At 50.0% G+C, this 22,045-nt stretch overlaps 1 protein-coding gene across 2 annotated transcripts in view; it reads right to left on the minus strand.

Moving 5' to 3' along the window:
* Positions 1-22,045, minus strand: part of LOC120922130 (rho-related GTP-binding protein RhoG-like) — a 34,042-nt gene that overhangs the window by 6,476 nt on the left and 5,521 nt on the right. The window contains exons 2-3 of one of the 2 annotated variants that reach the window (XM_040334604.1): positions 13,143-13,154; positions 3,890-3,894 (exon numbers count right to left, since the gene is read on the minus strand). In XM_040334604.1, coding sequence (XP_040190538.1) covers positions 3,890-3,894; positions 13,143-13,154 — 17 coding nt within the window. Of the gene's footprint in view, positions 1-3,889; positions 3,895-13,142; positions 13,155-17,384; positions 17,570-22,045 lie in introns of those variants that run through there. The other variant, XM_040334603.1, reaches the window with a different exon arrangement.

The following is a 22,045-nucleotide window of genomic DNA, read 5'->3' on the forward strand; positions in this document are numbered from 1 at the left end:
ACTACAGAAGGATAAACAAATAAGAGACGCAGAACTACAGAAGGATAAACAAATAAGAGACGCAGAACTACAGAAGGATAAACAAATAAGAGACGCAGAACTACAGGAGGATAAACAAATAAGAGACGCAGAGCTACAGGAGGATAAACAAATAAGAGACGCAGAACTACAGAAGGATAAACAAATAAGAGACGCAGAACTACAGGAGGCTAAACAAATAAGAGACGCAGAACTACAGGAGGATAAACAAATAAGAGACGCAGAACTACAGGAGGCTAAACAAATAAGAGACGCAGAACTACAGGAGGATAAACAAATAAGAGACGCAGAACTACAGAAGGATAAACAAATAAGAGACGCAGAGCTACAGTTAAAACTGGCAGCAGTCCAACAAGCAGCCGCACCTTCTCCAAACAGTGAGTACAGCACAGCAGACGCAAGGAAGATTCCGTTTAGCGCTTTTAAAGCTTTTGATGAAAAGGACTGTGAGATTGATAACTACCTGGCGGATTTTGAGCGACAATGTAACCTGCACCGAATAGCTAGAGGAGACTGGGTTGCAATATTGTCAGGCAAACTGTCAGGCAAAGCTTCTGATGCTTTCCGGACCGTGCCAGATCAGGATATCCATAGCTACGCCCGGGTTAAAGAAGTGCTCCTGGCTCGTTATGCAGTAACCCCAGAGTCCCACCGACAGAAGTTCAGGGACTCACGCAAAACCACGAAAGACTCTTACGCGGAATGGGCATGCCAGTTGTTCCTGTCGGCCTCTAACTGGGTTAACAGCAGCCAGGCCACCACCGCAGAGGACATTTTGCAACTAATGCTCCTGGAGCAATTTTACAATCACATCCAGATGGACGTCAAAGACTGGGTGAGAGATCGCAGGCCCATGACTCTACCAGAGGCCGCTAAGTTGGCGGATGAATATGCGGATACTCGCAAGATGAACCAGGTCACACCACAGGTACAACCTCCACGACCAACGGCTCCCTCACACCCACCAGCCGCTAGATACCAACCTCCTAACAGACCGGTGACATCTAGCCCTCGCTATCCACGCCAGGAGGACAACGAACAGCGCTGCTTCCGGTGCAAACAGCTGGGTCACTTCAAGCAGAATTGCCCCATGAACGACAACACCAGGTCAAATTGGTCTCAACCTGGGTACCGCCCACCAGCAGCAGCCCATTGTGTAGACTCGGCTTGGGATCCCCAGGAGCTGGGTCAGGAAGAACCATTGGGCACCCTTTACGAAGCCCTCATGGTACAATCTGTTATTACGGACAACAGGAAACACCATTGTCAGCTGGTCATGGTTAACGGAAAAACCGCCCGGGGATTAAGAGACAGTGGGGCGACCATCACGTTGGTACAAAGACACCTTATTGATGCATCAGAGAAACCGGGGAAATCAATTGCTGTGAGAGTGGCAGGGGGGGCAGTATACCGTATTCCTACTGCACAGGTACACCTGGACTGGGGTGCGGGAGCTGGCAATGTTCATGTGGGCGTCATGAAAGACTTACCTTCTGAAGTCATCTTGGGCAACGACATTGGCCCCCTGACTTCGGCGTTCGCCTCTACCACCGCTCAGGAGGCCCACGCAGTAACCACCAGAGCACAAAGTCGCGCTGCCGAGAGCCATCCGCTTCCTACTGAGACCCAGGTAAGCCAACCCAACCTACCCTTGACTGTGGAACCCTTACCCTGGGACACCCCAGAGGACTTTGGGCGGGAGGTGACCGGAGACCCTTCCCTCTGAAAGTATCGAGAGAAAGCCAGGAGGGGCCAAGGGGGGTTAGAGAAGGAGCAATTTATCTGGGAGGAAGACCGCTTGTACAGGCTCACCGAGACCCGGGGTAATGCCCCAGGGCCTAAGCAAAAACGCCAGCTGGTAGTTCCCCGGAAGTACCGGCAGAAGTTATTGAGGATTGGCCACGACGTACCCTTGGCAGGCCATTTGGGAATACGCAAGACAGGGTATCGGATAACCCAGAACTTTTTCTGGCCTGGGGTATCCGACGACTTCAGGGCGTATTGTCAAACGTGCGAGGTATGCCAACGTATAGGTAAAAAGGGAGACCACCCAAAGGCTAAACTAGTTTCCATGCCCATTATTGATGAACCGTTCACAAGGGTAGCCGTGGACATTATAGGGCCCCTGGCCCAACCTAGCCGTTCCGGCAAGCGGTATATCCTCACCGTAGTAGACTACGCCACCCGTTACCCCGAAGCGGTAGCTCTCTCTAACATACAGGCTGAGACTGTAGCAGAGGCCCTAGTTAAAGTATTTTCCCGAGTAGGCTTTCCCAAGGAGGTTCTGTCCAACCAAGGTACCCAATTCACGGCCGAGGTAACCCAGCAGATATGGAAAACCTGTGGAGTTAAATCCCTGACTAGCTCCCCATACCACCCCCAGACTAACGGCCTGTGCGAGCGCTTCAACGGAACGATAAAGCAAATGTTGAAGTCGTTCACGGGGGCGTACAAGGATTGGGAGCGATTCCTGCTGCACCTTCTCTTTGCCTACCGAGAGGTACCACAGGAATCGACCGGATTCTCACCCTTCGAACTTCTCTATGGGAGGCGGATGAGGGGGCCCTTAGATCTCATCAAGGATCACTGGTAGGGGCAAACAGAAATTGAGGGGACCCCGGTTGTACCTTATGTCCTGGAGCTGAGGGACCGCATGGAGGAATTAGCCCAGACAGTGCGAGAGAACCTCCAGGCGGCCCAACAGCGCCAGAAGGTATGGTATGACCGACGGGCTAGGCACCGGAGCTTTCAGATAGGCCAAAAGGTCATGGTATTAAGGCCCGTCCGAACAGACCAGCTCCAGGCTGCCTGGCAGGGCCCCTATAAAGTTATAGGACAGATATGCGACACTACCTACACGATAGGTAGTAGTTGGCTCATGTGTGGATGATTCTGTGATGTTCTTGTATGGAGAGGAGGGAATGCTTGACGGGGATATCATACCAATACCATCACAGGACACTCCCAGGATTAGGATGCCCTCAGGATAAGGACACTCTCAGGATTAGGACACTCCCAGGATTAGGACACTCCCAGGATTAGAACACCCCAGGATTAGGACACTCCCCAGGATTAGGACACTCCCCAGGATTAGGACACTCCCAGGATTGAGACACACCCAGGATTAGGACACTCCAAGGATAAGGACACCCACAGGATTGAGACACACCCAGGATTAGGACACTCCAAGGATAAGGACACCCACAGGATTAGGACACCCCAGGATTAGGACACTCCAAGGATAAGGACACCCACAGGATTGAGACACACCCAGGATTAGGACACTCCAAGGATAAGGACACCCACAGGATTAGGACACCCCAGGATTAGGACACTCCAAGGATAAGGACACCCACAGGATTAGGACACTCCCAGTATTAGGACATGTATCATGTGTTGTGTCAGTAAAATAAATGGTGCTGTCAGTGAATTTCCCTTCAGGAGGTTGGCAAAATGGCAACACTTCACCCCTCCCACCAAACATCCCAGATCACACACCCCCAACATGGGGGGGTGCCTTGCCAGGGGAGACCCCCATCCAGCAAAGCTCCCTGTCTCCATGTTGGTAAGGACAAGGTCTTCACCATCACCACCCTGGTTTGTGATTTTGGGGGTCTGCAGCCCGGGGGGGGGGTAATATCTCCTCTATGAACATCAGATTTATCAGAACGCATGTTCCAGAGTCTGTACCCCCAATCTGATGGATGGGGGGCGGTAAAATATCAGCTACAAACTGAAGCCATTGTGATGGAGTCTTCTCCTCTCTTTAACCACTTGACCACTGGGCACGTAAACCCCCTTAATCACCAGACCAATTTTCAGCTTTCGGTGCTCTCACATTTTGAATGACAATAACTCAGTCATACAACACTGTAACCAAATAAAAGTTTTGTCCTTTTGTCCTTTTTTCCCACGAATAGAGCTTTCTTTTGGTGGTATTTGATCACCTCTGCGGTTTTAATTTTTTTCGCTATAAATGAAAAAATAAAGAAAATGTTGTAAAAAAATGAATTTTTCTTCATTTCTATTATAAAATTTTGCAAAAAATAAAATTTTCTTCATAAATTTGGCCTAAAATGTATACTGCTACATATCTTTGGTAAAAAAAAAAAATGGTTATTATTTAGTCTGGGTGAAAGATATAAGGTCTACAAGCTATGGTGCCAATTACTGAAAATTGATCAATTTGATCACATCTGATATACTGACAGCCTCATTTCTTGAGACCCTAACATGCCAGAAAAGTACAAATACCCCCCAAATGACCCCTTTTTGGAAAGAAGACATTCCAAGGTATTTAGAAAGAGGCATGGTGAGTTTTTTGAAGTTGTCATTTTTTCCCACAATTCTTTGCAAAATCAAGATTTTTTTTTTCACAAAATGTTCATATTCGCGGGTTATTTCTCACACACAGCATATGCATACCACAAATTACACCCCAAAACACATTCTGCTATTCCTCCCGAGTATGGCGATACCGCATGTGTGAGACTTTTACGCAGCGTGACCACATACAGAGGCCCAACATGCAGGGAGCACCATCACATGTGTGAGACTTTTACACAGCGTGACCACATACAGAGGCCCAACATGCAGGGAGCACCTTCACATGTGTGAGACTTTTACACAGCGTGGCCACATAGAGAGGCCCAACATGCAGTGAGCACCTTCACATGTGTGAGACTTTTACACAGCGTGGCCACATACAGAGGCCCAACATGCAGGGAGCACCTTCACATGTGTGAGACTTTTACACAGCGTGGCCACATAGAGAGGCCCAACATGCAGGGAGCACCTTCATATGTGTGAGACTTTTACACAGCGTGGCCACATACAGAGGCCCAACATGCAGGGAGCACCTTCACATGTGTGAGACTTTTACACAGCGTGGCCACATACAGAGGGCCAACATGCAGGGAGCACCTTCACATGTGTGAGACTTTTACACAGCGTGGCCACATACAGAGGCCCAACATGCAGGGAGCACCTTCACATGTGTGAGACTTTTCCACAGCCTGGCGACATACAGAGACCCAACATGCAGGGAGCACCTTCACATGTGTGAGACTTTTACACAGCGTGGCCACATAGAGGCCCAACATGCAGGGATCACCTTCACATGTGTGAGACTTTTACACAGCGTGACCACATACAGAGACCCAACATGCAGGGAGTACCTTCACATGTGTGAGACTTTTACACAGCCTGGCCACATACAGAGGTCCAACATGCAGGGAGCACCTTCACATGTGTGAGACTTTTACACAGCGTGGCCACATAGAGGCCCAACATGCAGGGATCACCTTCACATGTGTGAGACTTTTACACAGCGTGACCACATACAGAGACCCAACATGCAGGGAGTACCTTCACATGTGTGAGACTTTTACACAGCGTGGCCACATACAGAGGGCCAACATGCAGGGAGTACCTTCACATGTGTGAGACTTTTACACAGCGTGGCCACATACAGAGGCCCAACATGCAGGGAGCACCATCAGGCCTTCTGGAGCACCCAGACCAATTCTGACATTCCTCTCCTACATGGAAAAATCATCATTTATTTGCTAGAAAATTACATAGAACCCCAAAACATTATATATGCTTTTTTAGCAAAAATCCTAGAGAATACAATGGCGGTCGTTGCAACTTTTTATCGCGCACGTTATTTTCGCAGCAATTTTTCGAATGCGTTTTTTTGGAAATAAAACGGTTTTGTGCTTTAAAAAAAAAACCATTAAAGTTTGCCCAATGTTTTTGCATAATATGAAAGATGAAGTTACGCCGAGTCGATAGATACCCAACATGTCACCCTTCAAAATTGCACACGCTTGTGGAATGGCGCCAAACTTCGCTACTTAAAAATCCCCATAGGTGACGCTTTAAATGTTTTTACTGGTTACATCTTTTTAGTTGGAGAAGAGCTCTAGGGCCAAAATTATTGCTCTCCCTCTAACGTTCGCAGCGATACCCCACATGTGTGGTTTGAACACCGTTTTCATATGTGGGCGGGACTTACGTGTGCGGTCGCTTCTGTATACGAGCACGCGGGAACAGGGGACGCTTTAAATTTTTTTTTTTTTTTTTTTTTCATTTTGCTTTATATATTTTAGTTTGACACGTTTTTCCCCAAAAATAAATGTTTTGATCACTTTTATTTCAATTACAAGGAATGTAAACATCCCTTGTAATAGGAATATAGCATGACAGGTCCTCTTTACAGTGAGATATGGGGTCAATAAGACCTCACATCTCACCTCTAGGCTGGGAAGCCTGAAAAAAAAAAAACGATCCTGGCTTCGATCGTAGCGGTGAGTCGGAAGAAGCACCGGAGGGAGAAGGGAGGGGGGACGTCCCCTTTCGCCTCCCGTAAGAACTATCAAGAGGCGTAACAGCCGCCATGATTATTCTTATGGTGTAGAGAATCGCCGGCTGAAAAAAATGATATCTGAATGATGCCTGTAGCTGCACCCATCATTTAGATATCCCTGCACAAAGTCAAGGACCTCATATGACGGCCGGCGGGCGTGAAGTGGTTAAAACACATTTTTTTTCGGGGTATTGCAGAGTATTGTGCGGGGGGTATTGCAGAGTATTGTGCGGGGGTATTGCAGAGTATTGTGCGGGGGGTATTGCAGAGTATTGTGCGGGGGAACTGCAGAGTATTGTGCGGGGGGTATTGCAGAGTATTGTGCGGGGGATACTGCAGAGTATTGTGCGGGGGGTATTGCAGAGTATTGTGCGGGGGATACTGCAGAGTATTGGTGCGGGGGTATTGCAGAGTATTGGTGCGGGGGTACTGCAGAGTATTGGTGCGGGGGTATTGCAGAGTATTGTGCGGGGGGTATTGCAGAGTATTGTGCGGGGGTATTGCAGAGTATTGTGCGGGGGGTATTGCAGAGTATTGGTGCGGGGGTATTGCAGAGTATTGTGCGGGGGGTATTGCAGAGTATTGTGCGGGGGTATTGCAGAGTATTGTGCGGGGGTACTGCAGAGTATTGGTGCGGGGGGTATTGCAGAGTATTGTGCGGGGGTATTGCAGAGTATTGTGCGGGGGTATTGCAGAGTATTGGTGCGGGGGTACTGCAGAGTATTGGTGCGGGGGTACTGCAGAGTATTGGTGCGGGGGGTACTGCAGAGTATTAGTGCGGGGGTATTGCAGAGTATTGTGTGGGGGGTATTGCAGAGTATTGTGCGGGGGCTATTGCAGAGTATTGTGTGGGGGGTATTGCAGAGTATTGTGCGGGGGGTATTGCAGAGTATTGTGCGGGGGTATTGCAGAGTATTGTGTGGGGGTATTGCAGAGTATTGTGTGGGGGGTATTGCAGAGTATTGTGTGGGGGGTATTGCAGAGTATTGTGCGGGGGTATTGCAGAGTATTGTGCGTGGGTATTGCAGAGTATTGGTGGGGGTATTGCAGAGCATTGTGCGGGGGTATTGCAGAGTATTGGTGCGGGGGTACTGCAGAGTATTAGTGCAGGGGGTATTGCAGAGTATGGCAGGGGGTATTGCAGAGTATTGCAGGGGGTATTGCAGAGTATTGCAGGGGTATTGCACAGTATTGCAGGGGGTATTGCAGAGTATTGCAGGGGGTATTGCAGAGTATTGCACAGTATTGCACAGTATTGCAGGGGGTATTGCAGAGTATTGCACAGTATTGCAGAGTATTGCAGGGGGTATTTCAGAGTATTGCAGAGTATTGCAGGGGGTATTGCAGGGGGTATTGCAGAGTATGGCAGGGGGTATTGCAGAGTATGGCAGGGGGTATTGCAGAGTATGGCAGGGGGTATTGCAGAGTATGGCAGGGAGTATTGCAGAGTATGGCATGGAGTATTGCAGAGTATGGCAGGGAGTATTGCAGAGTATGGCAGGGAGTATTGCAGAGTATTGCAGGGGGTATTTCAGAGTATTGCAGAGTATTGCAGGGGGTATTGCAGGGGGTATTGCAGAGTATGGCAGGGGGTATTGCAGAGTATGGCAGGGGGTATTGCAGAGTATGGCAGGGGGTATTGCAGAGTATGGCAGGGAGTATTGCAGAGTATGGCATGGAGTATTGCAGAGTATGGCAGGGAGTATTGCAGAGTATGGCAGGGAGTATTGCAGAGTATGGCAGGGGGTATGGCAGAGTATGGCAGGGGGTATTGCAGAGTATGGCAGGGAGTATTGCAGAGTATGGCAGGGGGTATTGCAGAGTATGGCAGGGGGTATGGCAGAGTATGGCAGGGGGTATTGCAGAGTATGGCAGGGGGTATTGCAGAGTATGGCAGGGGGTATTGCAGAGTATGGCAGGGGGTATGGCAGAGTATGGCAGGGGGTATTGCAGAGTATGGCAGGGGGTATTGCAGAGTATGGCAGGGGGTATGGCAGAGTATGGCAGGGGGTATTGCAGAGTATGGCAGGGGGTATTGCAGAGTATGGCAGGGGGTATTGCAGAGTATGGCAGGGGGTATTGCAGAGTATTGCAGGGGGTATTGCAGAGTATTGCAGGGGGTATGCAGAGTATTGCTGGGGGTATTGCACAGTATTGGGGCGGGGGTTGCAGGGATGGCTGAGCAGGGATGGATGCAATAGTCACAGATCCATCCACAGCGCTGCTGACACCCGCGCTCCCCCCTCTCACACTGTACTGATCGGTACAGAGAGAGGAGGGAGGAACCGGCGTCATCAAATGATGCCGGTTTGTTTACATGTGATCGCTCCGTCATTGGACGGAGCGATCACGTGGTAAACCGCCGCTATCAGCGGCGATTTACCGTGATCCATGAGATCACGGAGATTCCCGTGTGTGCGCCCCAGAGGGCGCGCGGGAGCGCGATTCTGGGAGGACGTCCATGGATAAATACGACCCTCAGGATTAGGACACCCCCAGGATTAGGACACTCCCAGGACACTCCCAGGACACTCCCAGGATTTGGACACTCCCAGGATTTGGACACCCTAATGCAGGGGTATTGCACAGTATTGCAGGGGGTATTGCAGAGTATTGCACAGTATTGCACAGTATTGCAGGGGGTATTGCAGAGTATTGCACAGTATTGCAGAGTATTGCAGGGGGTATTTCAGAGTATTGCAGAGTATTGCAGGGGGTATTGCAGGGGGTATTGCAGAGTATTGCAGTGGGTATTGCAGAGTATGGCAGGGGGTATTGCAGAGTATGGCAGGGGGTATTGCAGGGGGTATTGCAGAGTATTGCAGTGGGTATTGCAGAGTATTGCAGGGGGTATTGCAGAGTATGGCAGGGGGTATTGCAGGGGGTATTGCAGAGTATTGCAGTGGGTATTGCAGAGTATTGCAGGGGGTATTGCAGAGTATGGCAGGGGGTATTGGACAGTATTGCAGGGGGTATTGCAGAGTATTGCAGGGGGTATTGCAAAGTATGGCAGGGGGTATTGCAGAGTATTGCAGGGGGTATTGCAGAGTATGGCAGGGGGTATTGCAGAGTATGGCAGGGGGTATTGCAGCGGCGATTTACCGTGATCCATGAGATCACGGAGATTCCCGTGTGCGCGCCCCAGAGGGCGCGCGGGAGCGCGATTCTGGGAGGACGTCCATGGATAAATACGACCCTCAGGATTAGGACACCCCCAGGATTAGGACACTCCCAGGACACTCCCAGGACACTCCCAGGATTTGGACACTCCCAGGATTTGGACACCCTAATGCAGGGGTATTGCACAGTATTGCAGGGGGTATTGCAGAGTATTGCACAGTATTGCACAGTATTGCAGGGGGTATTGCAGAGTATTGCACAGTATTGCAGAGTATTGCAGGGGGTATTTCAGAGTATTGCAGAGTATTGCAGGGGGTATTGCAGGGGGTATTGCAGAGTATTGCAGTGGGTATTGCAGAGTATGGCAGGGGGTATTGCAGAGTATGGCAGGGGGTATTGCAGGGGGTATTGCAGAGTATTGCAGTGGGTATTGCAGAGTATTGCAGGGGGTATTGCAGAGTATGGCAGGGGGTATTGCAGGGGGTATTGCAGAGTATTGCAGTGGGTATTGCAGAGTATTGCAGGGGGTATTGCAGAGTATGGCAGGGGGTATTGGACAGTATTGCAGGGGGTATTGCAGAGTATTGCAGGGGGTATTGCAAAGTATGGCAGGGGGTATTGCAGAGTATTGCAGGGGGTATTGCAGAGTATGGCAGGGGGTATTGCAGAGTATGGCAGGGGGTATTGCAGCGGCGATTTACCGTGATCCATGAGATCACGGAGATTCCCGTGTGCGCGCCCCAGAGGGCGCGCGGGAGCGCGATTCTGGGAGGACGTCCATGGATAAATACGACCCTCAGGATTAGGACACCCCCAGGATTAGGACACTCCCAGGACACTCCCAGGACACTCCCAGGATTTGGACACTCCCAGGATTTGGACACTCCCAGGATTAGGACACTCCCAGGATTTGGACACTCCCAGGATTAGGACACTCCCAGGATTAGGACACTCCCAGGATTAGGACGCCCCCAGGATTAGGACACTCCCAGGATTTGGACACTCCCAGGATTAGGACACTCCCAGGATTTGGACACTCCCAGGATTAGGACGCCCCCAGGATTAGGACACTCCCAGGATTTGGACACTCCCAGGATTTGGACACTCCCAGGATTAGGACGTGTGATGGACTTTTTACCTATATGCTTCAGGTTAATCCTCCCTGCTTGTTTAAGGCTGTTAATTGTATTTACTCTTCTGCAGCCAGTCCTGTTTCAAATGTTAATTGTTCTAGCCCTGTGGTTACTGGTTACTGTGATTAGATAAGTGGCTCATGTTAATTATGCTGATTGCTTCCTTGTGATAATTATCTCTCTATATGCGGAGCCGAACCGGCTAGCTACTGAGTAGTTCAAAGAAATATCTTTATTTCAAAGGAGCTGTATTGAAGACCCCCCACTGTGTGAGGGGGGGGCGGAGATTTGTCATTGTAACAGTTGTAACCACATATAAGCTGTGTTTTTTACTATTAAAAGTCTGTGTTGTTCCAGCATTAAGCCTTGGCTCATGTATGGGTGCTGCTGTGATTTCTTTTATGGGAAGAAGGGAACGTTGACGGGGATATCATACTGATACCGTCACAAATTGGTTGGCAGCAGCGGGATCTTCCCTCTACTCTCCTTTACACCCGGATTCCAAGCAGACACTGGGAACAGTGAATGGAAGGCTGCTACACCCTGCTTAAAAGAAATACACTGAAAGAACTACTGGAAGTTCGTGGAAGGATTGCTAGCAACAAAACCAAGCGGGTCATCATAGCAGAATTAATGGAGCTAGACCAGGAGGACGGGATTGCAGCAACGCCAGCAGTACAAGAGATGGAGACACCAGTGATTCAGGAGGAGGAATCGCCAGCCAACAAGCTAATGAGAGAGAAGCTAGCGTGGTTCGGCCCGAACCCAACGCCGGATGTGGTGCTGAAAGTGATGGACATGTTAGTAAACGCAGAACTACAGAAGAATAAACAAATAAGGGACGCAGAGCTACAGTTAAAACTGGCAGCAGTCCAACAAGCAGCCGCACCTTCTACGAACAGTGAGTACAGCACAGCAGACGCAAGGAAGATTCCGTTTAGCGCTTTTAAAGCTTTTGATGAAAAGGACTGTGAAATTGATAACTACCTGGCGGATTTTGAGCGACAATGTAACCTGCACCGAATAGCTAGAGGAGACTGGGTTGCAATATTGTCAGGCAAACTGTCAGGCAAAGCTTCTGATGCTTTCCGGACCGTGCCAGATCAGGATATCCATAGCTACGCCAGGGTTAAAGAAGCGCTCCTGGCTCGTTATGCAGTAACCCCAGAGTCCCACCGACAGAAGTTCAGGGACTCACGCAAAACCACGAAAGACTCTTACGCAGAATGGGCATGCCAGCTGTCCCTGTCGGCCTCTAACTGGGTTAACAGCAGCCAGGCCACCACCGCAGAGGACCTTTTGCAACTAATGCTCCTGGAGCAATTTTACAATCACATCCAGACGGATGTCAAAGATTGGGTGAGAGATCGCAGGCCCATGACTCTACCAGAGGCCGCGATGTTGGCGGATGAATATGCGGATACTCGCAAGACAAACCAGGTCACACCACGGGTACAACCTTCACGACCAACGGCGCCCTCACACCCACCAGCCGCTAGATACCAACCTCCTAACAGACCGATGACATCTAGCCCTCGCTATCCACGCCAGGAGGACAACGAACAACGCTGCTTCCGGTGCAAACAGCTCGGTCACTTCAAGCAAAATTGCCCCATGAACGACAACACCAGGTCAAATTGGTCTCAACCTGGGTACCGCCCACCAGCAGCAGCCCATTGTGTAGACTCGGCTTGGGATCCCCAGGAGCTGGGTCCGGAAGAACCATTGGGCCCCCTTTACGAAGCCCTCACGGTACAATCTGTTATTACGGACAACCGGAAACACCATTGTCAGCTGGTCATGGTTAACGGAAAAACCGCCCGAGGATTAAGAGACAGTGGGGCGACCATCACGTTGGTACAAAGACACCTTATTACTGCATCAGAGAAACCGGGGAAATCAATTGCTGTGAAAGTGGCAGGGGGGGCAGTATACCGTATTCCTACTGCACAGGTACACCTGGACTGGGGTGCGGGAGCTGGCGATGTTCATGTGGGCGTCATGAAAGACTTACCTTCTGAAGTCATCTTGGGCAACGACATTGGGCCCCTGACTTCGGCGTTCGCCTCTACCACCGCTCAGGAGGCCCACGCAGTAACCACCAGAGCACAAAGTCGCGCTGCCGAGAGCCATCCGCTTCCTACTGAGACCCAGGTAAGCCAACCCAACCTACCCTTGACTGTGGAACCCCTACCCTGGGACACCCCAGAGGACTTTGGGCGGGAGGTGACCGGAGACCCTTCCCTCAGAAAGTATCGAGAGAAAGCCAGGAGGGGCCAAGGGGGGTTAGAGAAGGAGCAATTTATCTGGGAGGAAGGCCGCTTGTACAGGCTCACCGAGACCCGGGGTAATGCCCCAGGGCCTAAGCAAAAACGCCAGCTGGTAGTTCCCCGGAAGTACCGGCAGGAGTTATTGAGGATTGGGCACGACGTACCCTTGGCAGGCCATTTGGGAATACGCAAGACAGGGTATCGGATAACCCAGAACTTTTTCTGGCCTGGGGTATCCGACGACGTCAGGGCGTATTGTCAAACGTGCGAGGAATGCCAACGGATAGGTAAAAAGGGAGACCACCCAAAGGCTAAACTAGTTTCCATGCCCATTATTGAAGAACCGTTCACAAGGGTAGCCGTGGACATTATAGGGCCCCTGGCCCAACCTAGCCGTTCCGGCAAGCGGTATATCCTCACCGTAGTAGACTACGCCACCCGTTACCCCGAAGCGGTAGCTCTCTCTAACATACAGGCTGAGACTGTAGCAGAGGCCCTAGTTAAAGTATTTTCCCGAGTAGGCTTTCCCAAGGAGGTTCTGTCCAACCAAGGTACCCAATTCACGGCCGAGGTAACCCAGCAGATATGGAAAACCTGTGGAGTTAAATCCCTGACTAGCTCCCCATACCACCCCCAGACTAACGGCCTGTGCGAGCGCTTCAATGGAACGCTAAAGCAAATGTTGAAATCGTTCACAGGGGCGTACAAGGATTGGGAGCGATTCCTGCCGCACCTTCTCTTTGCCTACCGAGAGGTACCGCAGGAATCGACCGGATTCTCACCCTTCGAACTTCTCTATGGGAGGCGGGTGAGGGGGCCCTTAGATCTCATGAAGGATCACTGGGAGGGGCAAACAGAAATTGAGGGGACCCCGGTTGTACCTTATGTCCTGGAGCTGAGGGATCGCATGGAGGAATTAGCCCAGACAGTGCGAGAAAACCTCCAGGCGGCCCAACAGCGCCAGAAGGTATGGTATGACCGACGGGCTAGGCACCGGAGCTTTCAGATAGGCCAAAAGGTCATGGTATTAAGGCCGGTCCGAACTGACAAGCTCCAGGCTGCCTGGCAGGGCCCCTATAAAGTTATAGGACAGATATGCGACACTACCTACACGATAGCCAGTTGCGAGGATGAAGATGTGAAACGAACCTTTCACATCAACATGCTCAAGGCCTATCAGGAACGGGCAGAGGAGGTAGCCGCTATCTGTGCACCAGCAGGAGAAGACACAGAGACCCTACCCCTTCCCGACCTATTGGGCAGTAGCAAAGGGATGACCCAGATAGAGAAAGTCCAGCTAGGTGAACATCTGGAGCCGCAAGAGCGGGCTCAAGCTGGCCGCTTACTAGAAATAAAACAGGCCACATTCTCTCAGGAGCCTGGATACACACGCCTAGCCGTACACAAGCTGGAGACTCCAGGACAGACACCCCTGAGACAGCCTCCTTACCGTATCCCCGAAGCAGTCCGGGAAGGAATGCGGAAGGAGATAGATGAGATGCTTCGGCTAGGCGTAATCGAACCCTCAGAAAGTCCTTGGGCCTCGCCGGTAGTCTTAGTGCCAAAGAAGGATGGGACAACCCGCTTCTGTGTAGATTACCGGCGCCTCAACGACAAGACAGTTACGGACGCCTATCCGATGCCACGGATGGACGAGCTGCTTGACCGTATCTCTGCAGGGAAGTATCTGACCACAATAGACCTATGCAAGGGATATTGGCAGATTCCTCTAGCAGAAGATGCCAGACTCAAGTCGGCCTTCATCACCCCGTTCGGCCTATACCAATTCCGGGTTATGCCGTTCGGGATGAAGAACGCCCCGGCCACCTTCCAACGGATGGTGGATCAGTTACTTGGGGGTCTCCAGAGCTTTGCATGTGCTTATCTGGATGACATCGCCATCTACAGCGATACATGGGAAGCGCACCTAGAGCACGTAGGGGTAGTATTGGATAGGATCAAGGGGGCCGTGCTGACCCTGAAACCCGACAAATGTCATTTGGGTATGGCAGAGGTACAATATTTGGGCCACCGAGTAGGATGTGGTAAGCAACGGCCGGAGCCGGCCAAGATCGAGGCCGTTGCCAATTGGCCCACTCCCCACACCAAGACACAAGTCATGGCTTTCTTGGGCACAGCCGGCTATAACAGACGCTTTGTACCCGACTATAGCGCCCTGGCCAAACCCCTGACCGACTTGACCAAAAAGAAGCTACCCCGACAAGTCCTGTGGTCCCCGGAATGCGAGGTGGCTTTCCAAACCCTAAAGACTGCTCTGGTTAATGCTCCGGTGTTGGTTACCCCAGATCCTAACAAAAGATTTATTGTCCACACAGATGCTTCAATGTTTGGACTGGGGGCAGTACTAAGCCAGATCGGGGAGGATGGAGGAGAGCACCCGGTGGCATACCTGAGTCGGAAGCTGTTGCCAAGGGAGGTCAGTTACGCCACCATTGAAAAAGAGTGTTTGGCCTTGGTATGGGCACTCAAAAAGCTCACACCTTACCTTTATGGCCGGGCTTTCACTCTCATCACCGATCACAACCCCTTGGTGTGGCTTAACCGGGTTTCAGGGGACAACGCCCGTTTGCTACGCTGGAGCTTGGCCTTACAGCCCTATGACTTTACGATTCATTATCGCCCAGGCAAGCAAAACGGGAATGCTGATGGATTGTCACGCCAAACGGAGTTAACCTCGGACTAAAAGCTCTGAACCCGTCAACCCTACTGGACCAGGAAAGGTCCAACAGGCTTTTCCGGAGCAGGGAGAAGAAGGGGGGCCATTGTGATGGACTTTTTACCTATATGCTTCAGGTTAATCCTCCCTGCTTGTTTAAGGCTGTTAATTGTAATTACTCTTCTGCAGCTAGCCCTGTTTCAAATGTTAATTGTTCTAGCCCTGTGTTTACTGGTTACTGTGATTAGATAAGTGGCTTGTGTTAATTATGCTGATTGCTTCCTTGTGATAATTATCTCTCTATATGCGGTGCCGAACCGGCTAGCTACTGAGTAGTTCAAAGAAATATCTTTATTTCAAAGGAGCTGTATTGAAGACCCCCCACTGTGTGAGGGGGGGCGGAGATTTGTCATTGTAACAGTTGTAACCACATATAAGCTCTGGTTTCTTACCATTAAAACTCGGTGTTATACCAGCATTAAGCCTTGCCTCATGTATGGATGCTGCTGTGATTTCTTTTATGGGAAGAAGGGAACGTTGACGGGGATATCATACCAATATCGTCACAGGACGCCCCCAGGATTAGGACACTCCCAGGATTAGGACACTCCCAGGATTAGGACGCTCTAGGATTGGGACACCCCCAGGATTAGGAGACTCCCAGGATAAAGACGACGCCCAGGATTAGGACACTCCCAGGATTAGGAGACTCCTAGGATTGAGACACACCTAGGATTAAAACACTCCCATGATAAGGACACTCCCAGGATTAGGAGACTCCCAGGATTGAGACACTCCCAGGATTTGGACACTCCCAGGATTAGGACACTCCCCAGGATTAGGACACTCCCAGGATTAGGACGCCCCCAGGATTAGGAGACTCCCAGGATAAAGACGACCCTCAGGATTAGGACACTCCCAGGATTTGGACACTCCCAGGATTAGGACACCCCCAGGATTAGGACACTCCCAGGATTAGGACGCCCCCAGGATTAGGAGACTCCCAGGATAAAGACGACCATCAGGATTAGGACACCCCCAGGATTAGGACGCCCCCAGGATTAGGACACTCCCAGGATTAGGACACTCCCAAGATTGAGACACACCTAGGATTAGGACACCCCCAGGATTAGGACGCCCCCAGGATTAGGACACTCCCAGGATTAGGACACTCCCAGGATTGAGACACACCTAGGATTAGGACGCCCCCAGGATTAGGACACTCCCAGATTGAGACACTCCCAGGATTGAGACACACCTAGGATTAAAACACTCCCATGATAAGGACACTCCCAGGATTAGGACACTCCCAGGATTAGGACACTCCCAGGATTTGGACACTCCCAGGATTAGGACACTCCCAGGATTAGGATGCCCCCAGGATTAGGACACCCCCAGGATTAGGACACTCCCAGGATTAGGACCCCCCAGGATTAGGACACTCCCAGGATTAGGACACTCCCAGGATTAGGACACCCCCAGGATTAGGACGCCCAAGGATTAGGACACTACCTAGACATGCTTTTTAAATGAATGGGAATGGATGAGGTAGAAAAGCATATAACAGGGACAGGTCACAGAGTGCGGGGGGGGTTTAGGAGAGGAGTATGGGAAATATAAGAGGTGTGGGGGGGAGAGAACTAGGGGTCTCCCCACAATGTCAGCAGCCCATGCCCTCTATGTACATCACACCTTTATATCAGAACTCGATGGGTTGCCAAGAAAAGAAATGTAGTCAGCAGAGCAGCTAAGAGTATTCCAATAAATCCACTTACCTCCGAAATCCTTTTTATGGCGTTGATCTGAGGAAAGCACTTAGACAGCGTTGGGGGTGACGCTACAACAAGGGGGTGCGAGGCTGAGCTGGATCCACCAATGTGCTCATCAAGGAGCATTTACTGGATATGTTCTCTTGGTTGGTGAAAGAGGAAGAAGGCGGGGTCATGTGGGATGACATCATCCATACATTGTGAAATCCCCCGTCTGAAGAGCTTCAATCATGAGCAGGAAATAAGGAAATCGATCGGCACCTCAGAGAGCAGCAGTCACATCTCCCTTTTCTGAATCCATCGACAGGGATAGAAAATCACAGAAAACCGACGCGTTTCTGCATGGAAGGGTCTCAGTCATAAAGATTAACCCCTTCCTGCTCAGCCTATTGTAAAATGATGGCTGGGGCGGGAGAACTGTTATCCTGGGTGGACTTGCATGACATCACTTGCCCCATGCCCCTCCCCCCCCCGGCATGATCTGTCACTCGTATCCACCGGACACAGAGGATAACAGATCAGTGTACCGGCCCGCTGCCTGTACCATGTGATCGCAGTGAGCAATCACTGCAGATCACATGACAATTGTACACAATGGATGGCTATGATTCATGCCATTCATTGTGTACTATGTGATCTCTGTGATTGGTCACAGGGATCACATGGTACTGACCTGGCCAATCACAGCCAATCACAACAATACACACTGGGTGAATCTATGTCATTAATTAATAATGGTTCTTATAACACTGATATTCTCTGTTATCAACAATCATAATATGTGAAAATAATCCTGATCTCCTCCTCCGGGTAGTAGAATGGTGACATTGGCTGATGATGGACCTTTCCTCCATGCTTCCTATCAACTTGTTGGGTGCCAAGTTCTGGGTCACACGAGAGGACTACCCCCCCCCTTACGCCAGGTGGGGGTCAGGGTCGCTCATCCTAGCACAGGAGTAACACTTTGCCCCAAGGCGTGCTCATCAATGCCCAGGACCAAGCGGGGGCCACACTTAGGCCCCATACACACGAGAGGATTTATCCGTGAATACGGTCCAGCGGACCGTTTCCGCGGATAAATCCTCTCGAGGATTTGCGCGGATTTCTATGCGATGGAGTGTACTCACCATCGCATTGAAATCCGCGCCGAAATCCTCTGGCGATGACGTGTCGCTCCGTCTCCGCGATTATGACGCGGCGACGTGCGCGACGCTGTCATATAAGGAATTCCACGCATGCGTCAAATCATTACGACGCATGCGGGGGATCCCTTCGGACGGGAGGAAGGAAGTTAGGCCTGGGCCTTCTGGAAATAGAGAAATATCAATATGCTGTACATTGCGCTCATAGAAGGTCCTTTGTGTACAGTCTTTAAGGTTAGTCTTCTGCTGGCTAAGTTGGGGCCCTTTAAGGTTAGTCTTCTGCTGGCTAAGTTGGGGCCCTTTAAGGTTAGTGTAACGGCTACCCACTGGTAGTGAGAGGGTATCAGCCGTTGGAGACGTCCTTTTCCCTGACAAGTTGCGATATGCAGGTACCGCCGGTATATCCCATCGAACGCCCTTCCAAGAACGAGACGAGGCTACGTTTTGAAGGGTCAAGTAGACTGATTTTAATGGTACATACACCTAGCTTATATGTGGTTACAAGCTGTACAGGAACAATGACACTCTCCGCCCCCCCCTTCACACAGATACTTTGAAATAATGACATCTCCTTGAATCAATCAGTCTCTAGACGTTCCGGCACCGAGATCCACTTAACATGACCTGGCCAGGCACATTCCCTTCTCAATAGAATTCAATTAACCTTTAGAACAATACACACTCACAGATCATCACGTTAGCATACACCTGGCATGAGGCTGTTAACTGGTAATACACAACAGAGCGTCAATTAGCATTTAGCAGTGAAAAAGTCACTCTACAATTAACCCTTTGAGCTCAGAATATAATGTGGTAAATCCAATTGTAACAAGTCATGCAGTCCTCTGTAGGCAGAATAGTTCATAGGTCCGCTACACTACTCCCCTTTTGTGGAACACTCCGGCAGACCCGGATTGATCCTTTTCGGGTCAACTTGGGGATGTCCGGTCTGCTGTTAAGGTAAAAGTTCCGTTTGCCTGGACAGTCCGTCGGCATTCCCATTGGCTTACCAGGTCGGTAGCTGATGGTGACGGTGAATAATAGAATTCAGTTCTGGAACAGTCACTTGCTTTGCTCTCTCAATGGCTCCCAAAACCTGTTGCTGATGCTCTTGGGACAGATACGGCACTGTGACGGAATTAGAATATCCCCGTTAAAGTCTTCCCTTCTTCCCATAAAGATAATCACCCAATATTCCACAAGTAGGAGTCCATGGAATCGCTCCCAATAAGCCACACGAGTCCAGGCTTACTGCTAGAACAAGACACTTTAATGACACAACTCTCAGCTTATATGTGGTTACAACCTGTTAGGAACGCCCCCCTCACACAGTGGGGTTTCCCATACAGATTATAGGAGACACGTTGGAGCCGACTATGCAGACACATTTCTTTAGATAATGACATCAGTGGAGGTAATTACCACACTGAAGCAATCAGAATAATTAACATACCATTTATCTAATGCCTAGGGGTGGCACGTTTGCAAATGGGGTTCTTTCTCAAAGTGGGGGGATTTATCTAAGTGGGAGCACTTCTGAGCCTGCACTTGTCTGAAGATTCTTCTTTGTCTCTTCACAGGTATGTTTGCAGCTGAATCCGCCCAGAATTGAATATTGAACGTGTTTAATTCCCCATAGTCTAAATTGCTGGTATGTTTTCACTGATGAAACGCCATCTTTAATTGAAATAATGGCAACTTTTTTGCTTATGTCTTTTGCTTAACAATCTGTAGACTATCCACATACCTTGCTTTTGTTTTTGTTTCCTCCCTTTGCTTTACCCCTAAATTATGGCCTTTCCTTATCTCTATTAGCTGTCCACTTGTAAATCTGTTTCTTAAGTGAGAATTCTGCTCTGCATAGCCAGCCATTTTATTACCTTCCTAATTAGTAATTGGAAGAACACACCCCCCATTCCTAACAGTATATATCTAACCATCTCTTGGGAAAGGCACGTTTGCCTAGGGGAGGCACGTTTGCAAATGGGGTTCTTTCTCAAAGTGGGGGGATTTATCTAAGTGGGAGCACTTCTGAGCCTGCACTTCAGCGATTGCACAAAGCGTAGGAAAAAAAAGGAGATTTGTTAGACAGGTAACCTTGTTCACACTCTCTGCTCTTCCTCCCCCTACTAAAATGCTCTGTCTACCACTCCTTCTGACAGCTGCATCTTCAATCCTTAAACTGGCTTTCATTCATCCCTCTTCTCCACCCCACACCTTGTATATATCACCCTCACTTCTGTCCTCCCCTTATTACTGCGCTCACCAACTCTGGCTAACTCTAAATTTACACGCCCAATACTCCAAACAACTGGGGAATGTCACATTCCCACATTACCTCCCTCACCCTTCTGCTTCTCCTATCCTCTGGTGATGTATCACCAAACCCTGGGCCTCCTAACTGTGCTCAACACACCCATTACCCTACACCCTCTGGCTGCAATGCACACAATCTAGTTCCCATTACTCTTCTTCCCAAGACTAGACTCCCTTTCTCTTGCGCCCTTTGGAATGCTCGCTCCGTCTGTAACAAACTAACCTCCCTCCATGATCTCTTTATCGCTAAATCATTTAATCTTCTCGCCGTTACCGAAACCTGGCTTCATGAATCCAACACTGCGTCTTCTGCTGCTCTATCTGACGGTGGTCTTCTTTGGACTCACTCCCCCAGAGCCAGTGGACGCAAAGGAGGGGGTGTTGGAATCCTTTTAGCCCCACATAGCACCTTTCAGGTACTTCACCCACCTCCCTCTCTGTCACTCTCCTCATTTGAGGCGCATTGTGTTCGTCTCTTCTCCCCAGTTTCTCTAAGGATAGCTGTGATCTACCGGCCCCCTGGCCCAGTATCATCCTTTCTGGATGACTTCTCTGCCTGGCTACCCTACTTTCTCTCTTCTGAAATCCCCACAATCATTCTTGGCGACTTCAACATCCCTACTAATGCTAGCACTCCTGCAACTTCAAAACTTCTCAGTCTAACCTCCTCCTTTGACCTGAAGCAATGGATACACAACGGATACACGCTCCTACTCACTCCGAAGGCAATACCCTTGACCTTGTCTTTTCCCACCTATGCATTCCACGTAACCTCTCCAACTATCCTTACCCCCTATCTGATCACTACCTTATTAACTTCACTCTCTCCTTCTCCTCCACCTCCTCTCCACCCAAACGCCTAACAGTTTCTCGTAGAAACCTTCACCATATCAACCCTTCTCTTCTATACTCTGCGACTGACCACCTCTACGACAAAATCGCACCCCTGTCCTGCACTGACCTAGCCACTTCTGTCTACAACACTTCACTTCTAGCATCACTGGACAGACTGGCCCCCCTCACTACACGCAGAATAAGGCCCCGCCCCCTTCAACCCTGGCAAACAGATGATACCAGAAGTCTGAAAAAACACAGCCGTGCTCTTGAGCGCCAGTGGCGCAAGAGCAAGTCCAAGGAAGACTTCGTCCAGTATAAATCTGCCCTCCAAAAATACAATTCCAGCCTCCTCACTGCCAAGCAGACCTATTT

The sequence above is a fragment of the Rana temporaria genome, unplaced genomic scaffold, assembly GCF_905171775.1.
Source record: "Rana temporaria unplaced genomic scaffold, aRanTem1.1, whole genome shotgun sequence".
NCBI lineage: Eukaryota > Metazoa > Chordata > Amphibia > Anura > Ranidae > Rana > Rana temporaria.